Source organism: Chondrus crispus, genomic scaffold, assembly GCF_000350225.1.
Source record: "Chondrus crispus Stackhouse genomic scaffold, scaffold_36, whole genome shotgun sequence".
Taxonomy (NCBI): Eukaryota; Rhodophyta; class Florideophyceae; order Gigartinales; family Gigartinaceae; genus Chondrus; species Chondrus crispus.
In genome coordinates this window covers 85,268-91,484 of record NW_005179265.1, presented here as the reverse complement: position 1 = coordinate 91,484, position 6,217 = coordinate 85,268, and the positions used below count along the sequence as shown (strand labels likewise).

Below are 6,217 nucleotides of genomic sequence, written 5' to 3'. Positions count from 1 at the left end.
CCACTACGCTGCTTTGGCCGTTGTATCAAACGTTTATGTCCACACCAATGGGGGACAGCGAAAGACGGGGGTAACCATCCGGGAATTCAAGGAACTGTAAGAATTTCTAGGCCGAGATCTTTAGGTAATAAAGCGTAATCTTGTTTCTTCAACACTATTCACTGTGTAGCTATGAATTTGGTGCGCGCGAACTGGTTTTCTACTGTACGTGCGCATCTACTGACAGATACTATTATTTTTATTTGTTTTTGCGCATTTCATCATCACTCGCGGTTTGGCTCTAGTAACTGATGACAAGGTCGGTCTATTGCAGAATTCTGCTTGCGTAAACCTACTAGTAAATGCTCTTTTGCGTATTTGCTCAGTCTTTACGCAGAGAGAACGTGTCTTTGGTAAAGGCAAGGATTCAGGATTCGTAGTCATTTGATCGCGATCTCGACAGTGCGTACGCCTTTGTCGAAAAGGCCTACTGAATACCAAAGTGCTGCGCAAACGGAAGCCACTGCACACCACCAACAAAACAGTTCCAAAAACGGACAGCAAAGGTGACAGCAGTCAGGGCAAGGGCGTTTCGTCCAAGCAAAGGGTCAAGTGCGTGTTGCTCGAACGCATTAACGAGCTGATAGCGTGAGTTGCTGGATAATAACATGAACAATCCCCATACGGCTGACGTAGGGACGACGGGTGCTAATTGCACCCCGCCTTCCTCTGCCTCGCCACGACGGGCAGCCGCGGCGCGACGCTGCTTGACGAGAAGTGTTGTGAGACCGTGGCCCAGCATCGACGAGAAGAAACCAACCAGTCCAAACTGGAAGGCCTTGAATGTGAAAGCAGATGTACGTTGAAAAGGGGAGAATGCACCGATTTGGCCGGCGTGTTTTGGTAATCCTTGCAGGAATGCTGCAACGTGTAGGTGGTGAAGACAAATATAGATAACTCTTCGTCAGGGACTGCTGTATGCGATCGGATGGGATGGCGCTCGTCGTAGTAATTCAAACTTACCTCCCAAACCAGCGGTCTTGGCACTGGCACTGAAAAGCGCAGTAGGGGACAAGAGCCAGACGAGCATAGCATCGCCGACGAGCTCGAGGGCCATATCAGAGAGATAGAAGTCAAACTCCTTCCAGAAGCGCTTTCCCCTTCCCTGGACCTCAGCGAGGGTCTTGGTCATGAAGCCGACGCTCAACTCGACGCCAAGCTGAATCGGTAGCCTTTCATTGGCAACGAGCCTGTTTCTCAGAGCAGGCCACATGCTGGCGAGCCAACCGAGGAGGGGGATTTTCTCCACGGCCATGAGGCGACGTAGTTGGGAGGCAGTGGCGGTGCGGACATCTACCGGTAGAGAGGAGATGTCTCGGCCAGCGGCGGTCAGAATGGCGAGCACCTCGGGGTCGACGGGATCTTGCCGGTCGTCTCCGCCACTGCCGTCGCCATGCCAATGGCCGTTGCCGCTGTACGGCGGGGCAGCACCATTACCTCCAGCAGAGTGTAGTGTTGTCTCGTGATTTGGATCGTAGTGATGGTGCAAAGGTGATGGTGCGGGGGTTTGCGATATTGGATCTGAGGGCGAGTTGTTCGACTCGGAGGCGTCCTTTGACGGTTGGGATCTCGACCTCGTGAAGTCCGAATTGTATCTTTTGGAGGAATTTCGCAAGCGCAGGGAAACGGGGAGCCTTCGCGGTGAGGTGGGCGGTAGCACGTGGTGACGTGTTGACCGCGGCAGAGGCGTAGGAGCGCCGCAGAAGGCTTGCATTGTGTTTGGAGCGAAGAACTTCATGGGGTGGTGGGGCGTGGAGATGGTGTGTTTTCTATTGTCCGGACCCTAACAGATGTGGAGGGACGTCAGCAGGTATAGTTGCCACGGCCGCACGGACACGAAGCAAATTGAGCAGAGGTTTGGCAAGGTTGATGAGATACAAATGTGTTCGGGAAGGGCGGAAAGTTCAGCCCTGGGGCCACGTGTCAACGGCCTTGAACGTCGTTGACTGACAACACTCTCCTCCCCATTCGTTGTGCCGTTTTATAGACTCATTTCATATCTTACATTCTGTCCTGTGCAACCTCAGCCCCCGCCGTCGTCGATCAGCCGGTGTTATTGCGCTACTGTCGTGGCACCACCGCCGGACTATACACGCCACATCCGAAACTAAGCGTGCACCTTTCGTCGGTCGATGGACGTCGCAAAAAGACCACCGGACGATTCAACGGCAGTCTCTTGCGCGCAAGCTCGACATAGTCTTGAGGAAATTACGACTGCACATAGAATCGTTTAATGCATGTATCAACAGACCGAGAAACAAACCCCGACTTGCATCATCAAATTACGCCGACATATCCTTCTTCTTCTTCTTGTATACCCCTACAACTATGCAATGATCTCTCTCATAAGGTTCCAATGTCAACTGCTCCACAGGCTTGAGGGACATACCCCTCAGCTTCTCCACTTCGGCTGCAAACACAGCTTCAGCTGGAGCGGTTGAGTCGATACAGTTTGCCTTGATTGAGATCATGTAATGACCCCCAGTCTTCAGGTAGAATTGTGCGTTGATACCAACAATCCTGGCCTGATCAGGCTGCGCAACATCAGCAAAGATAACGTCAACCATCCCAACCAACATACGGTATTTGGCCGGATGACGCGCGTCCTCGATAATCGGCACAATGTTTGTTCGCTTCTTGGCCAGGTTCACCAAATCTCGTCCTGATCTCGGGGAAAACTCCACCGCATACACAACGCCCGTAGGCCCAACCACGTCGGACACATGAGACACAGTCGTTCCGGAAGCGGCACCGAGGTACAGAACTTTGGCTCCCGGAGTGATCCAGCACTTGTCAATACCACCGACAATACCAGCGGCCAGCTTGGACCTAAACGGCGACCAAAATCGGTACTCGATTTTCTCCTTGGCAACAGTCGCTCCATTTTGTTCGGCCATTGGCGCCGCAGTTTCCACCTGCACCCGTTTTTCGCCGTACACGCTCTCTCCGACCACCATATTCTTGGTGGCCAGTGAATCGTCCTTACCCTTGACAACGAAGATACCTGCGTGGCGGAACGGTTCAACAATCACTCTTGACCCGCCTCGCGCTCCGAGACCTCTCCGCACACCCCCGGCGCCTCGTCCACGCCCGCGTCCTCCACCACGCCCACCCCCACGGCCCCTTCCTCCCTTAAAACCGCCGCGGTCCCCACCGCCGAACCCGCCTCCGAAGCCACCACTGTAGCCCCCGCCCCGACCACCACCGAAACCGCCTCGGCCACCGCGACCACCACCGAAGCCGCCCCGGCCGCCACCGCGGCCGCCACCGCGGCCACCCCGGGGTGTGTACGCCATGTTTAGGGTTTGTTGACAAAAACGAATGACAAGTTTGAGACCTGATGGGGTGGAATCGACGGTATAGTCTCTTTCAAGATGATAGCGTCCAGAATCACCCTGGAATAAAACGGGCAAACAGAGTGATCAAATTCGCGATCAACGCGAAGGCGTCGGCGGCGGTTCAAAGCGGATGGGCATCCAGATATCAACCCTAATTAGAGGAGAAGTAACAGAGGATCAAGAATGTTTTAAAAACAAAAAAAAAATCCAGTCGTGTGCAGCATTGGTCTCCCGGCCGTTTCCCTCAGGTTACCGTCCAGTAGCCTTATAGCGGAACGGTATGACACAGGGCAGAGCAGATGGCACAGACGCCCACCACTGTACATCACATCGCCTTCGACCGTTGTTCCCTGGGCTTCCGGCAAAACGATCTCCATTGCAAACGACAGAATCGCGCATTCAGGTATGGGTGCGGGGGCGCGGGGTCCAAAGCTTCCTAAGCGCAGTGCCATAGAACGCCTAACCAGGAAAGGGCCGGAATGCCTGCCAGAAATGATGGCCATGCTATCATGCTTTAAGGACAGCAACTTCAACGAGGCACGGTGTGCCGGCCAGATGCGCTCTCTATCCGAATGCGTCAGTCGGCAGGTACGCCCGCTGCCTTTCTCCGCTGCGAAGCCATGACGAGTCCATGCCCCCGAACTAACCTTCCGCGTTTCTTCTATACGCGATCTCTCTCTCAGCCGGAGGCAAAGTCGAAAAAGAGCACAGTTTTCTATCACCTCAAACGCTTGTATTACATGCAAAGAAGATAAGTTTCCCCAGCTGTGCGGATCGTTCCATCTGCGCTTATGCGAGTTTTACTTTGATCTCAAGCCATTCGATGCCTTACTTTTTTGAAAGAAACATTGCCCGAAAGTCGTCTTGCGTTTTCGGTACTGATTGGCAGTCTTCGTCTAGCTTCCCCGCACTTCCGTTCTCCTCAGGCTCTCCATCCGTCATCTTTACGTCCCCATCCTTTCCCCCGACTTCCGCTTGAGTGTCCAGAATCCTTCGCTTCACAGATCGAGGCTGTAACTGCCACACCGGCCCACGTGCAGCTGCATGCGACTTTGCAGTGTGTCTTGGAGACCCGCTTCCTTTCGCCTTCCTCGCTTTCCGCCTTGGAGGCTTCGAGCGTCGAACCCACACCGATCGCCCTTTAATCGGCTTCAAGTGTTTCTGTAGCGCCTTCTCTACACATTCATCATTTTCAAACTGCACGTACGCTATACCTTTGGATGCACCGTCGCTTCTTCTCGGAATGCGAACTTGCTCGATTTTTCCAGCAAAGTCGAACTCTGTCCGCAGTTCAGTGTCAGAAACGTTGAAAGCAAGATTGTTAATAAATATTGTTCTCGGTTCCACCTCACTTTCATCTCTGGCAGCGCTTGCACCTTTTTCAGGTTCTCTCCTGCTGACGACTACTTTTCTCCCGCTTTGCGCCTCTGGAGTTTCCATTACCACCTTTCCGTTCAAGTTCTGCGGTGTCTCAGTATCGCTCCCGAGGTCACGTGCTGCCTTGTCAACGGTCTGTACTGGGGATCGTTTTGAGTCGCCCTCCATCATGCCTTGCTTCTCATGTTCGACTGCAGATCTCGGCGCACCATCGGATTTGTTTCTCTTGCGCTTTGGCAGATTACGGCGACGGGTATTGTCAGTTTGCGTTTTCCCGCCTTGTCTTGCTTCGGGTTTGTTTTTCGACCTTTGCAGCCCTGACAACGTTTGGAGTCTGCTGTGCTGAGCTCCTGCCAGCGAATACACGGACGCCACTCTCTGTGTGAGGGGTACTGTGTGCGAACCGCCAGCTACTTCAAACTGCATCCAGGCGTCGGAAAGTTTGCGTACTTCAGCCACGGAGGACACCGCAAGCATTGCTCGCCTATAAAGCTCCCGGACTGCGACAGCGTCGCTTTCCTTCGATTCGTGTAATAGGTTTGCGTACAAGAACCACCAATGCGCTTCAAAAGGGCGTGATGAAACAACTTCTTCCAGGAGCGAAATGGCTCTTGCTGCTTTTCCAAGAGCTCGAAGTACCGTGGCGGCGTAGCACTGGGCTGATGCCCATTCTGCTGTGCCACTTACGTTGAAGCCCAAAGTAGAGAATACCCATTCCAGAGTCTCGTCTGTGTTTTGCAGGGCTAGAGAGGACGTCCAACATGCCTTTGTCAATGTTTCTGCCCCATACATATCGCTGGAAACCATGACATAACCCTTCACCCTACGAATAATGGATATGAAATCGTCTTGTTTTGAACCGCTTAACGACGTATCGCTGGCTTCCGGAACGAAGAGCACAGCCGAGGTCCATACTTCCAAAGCCCAAGGCACGTTTCTGGTTGCGCGTTGGCAAACCGGGTATACAAGTTGTGTGTTGACGGTCTGGCAGTAGCGAATGTACTCTAACCATATCGTTGGATTCAAAAATGAAAGCGCAATGCATCGCTCATATACCGAAAGCGCAAGGATTTGACTCACAGTCTTTGCATACTCTGCGTATGAGCGGAACAGCATGGTGATATCTTCGGTCACCTGTCCGAGCTGGCGGTCCTCAATCTTCGGCAACTTCCGTTTTAGTTTGGTCTCAAACACGTCACAGTCCTGTCGTATTCGTTCGCCATTTTCCAGGAGAAACACATGTCCTTCCAACATTTGTTTCTCTGGAGATAATACGTGTGACGAAGCTTCCCCCCCCGAGTACATGAACGCACGATACTTTTCCCAGAGAGCTTCTCCACCCTCCACGACAGCCACAGCCCCGCGAGCACACGAGTCCGAAAAGCACTCCCTGACAACCGCTGCGTCGATTTGTTTTGTTTTACATAATTCTATGGCGAGGTCAAGCCGCATGTGATGCAAAT

At 53.0% G+C, this 6,217-nt stretch overlaps 4 protein-coding genes; 1 reads left to right on the top strand and 3 right to left on the bottom strand.

Annotated features, from left to right (window-relative positions):
* Positions 1 to 220: 220 nt before the first annotated feature.
* On the bottom strand, positions 221 to 2,007 carry CHC_T00006107001 (hypothetical protein). XM_005718109.1 is given in 4 exon segments: positions 221 to 466; positions 467 to 900; positions 1,003 to 1,822; positions 1,978 to 2,007. The coding sequence occupies 3 exon segments, from the start codon at positions 2,005 to 2,007 to the stop codon at positions 467 to 469; spliced, it is 1,284 nt and encodes a 427-aa protein (XP_005718166.1). The 3' UTR covers positions 221 to 466.
* A 249-nt stretch (positions 2,008 to 2,256) lies between these two features.
* On the bottom strand, positions 2,257 to 3,335 carry CHC_T00008385001 (rRNA 2'-O-methyltransferase fibrillarin 2). XM_005718108.1 is given in 2 exon segments: positions 2,257 to 2,321; positions 2,322 to 3,335. 1 exon segment carries the CDS (start codon positions 3,333 to 3,335, stop codon positions 2,322 to 2,324), a length of 1,014 nt encoding a protein of 337 aa, XP_005718165.1. The 3' UTR covers positions 2,257 to 2,321.
* A 447-nt stretch (positions 3,336 to 3,782) lies between these two features.
* CHC_T00006106001 (hypothetical protein) lies at positions 3,783 to 4,139 on the top strand. XM_005718107.1 is given in 3 exon segments: positions 3,783 to 3,965; positions 4,061 to 4,132; positions 4,133 to 4,139. 2 exon segments carry the CDS (start codon positions 3,783 to 3,785, stop codon positions 4,130 to 4,132), a joined length of 255 nt encoding a protein of 84 aa, XP_005718164.1. The 3' UTR covers positions 4,133 to 4,139.
* A 66-nt stretch (positions 4,140 to 4,205) lies between these two features.
* On the bottom strand, positions 4,206 to 5,180 carry CHC_T00006105001 (hypothetical protein). The gene has a single exon (XM_005718106.1). It carries the CDS (start codon positions 5,178 to 5,180, stop codon positions 4,206 to 4,208), a length of 975 nt encoding a protein of 324 aa, XP_005718163.1.
* Between the last annotated feature and the right edge of the window lie 1,037 nt (positions 5,181 to 6,217).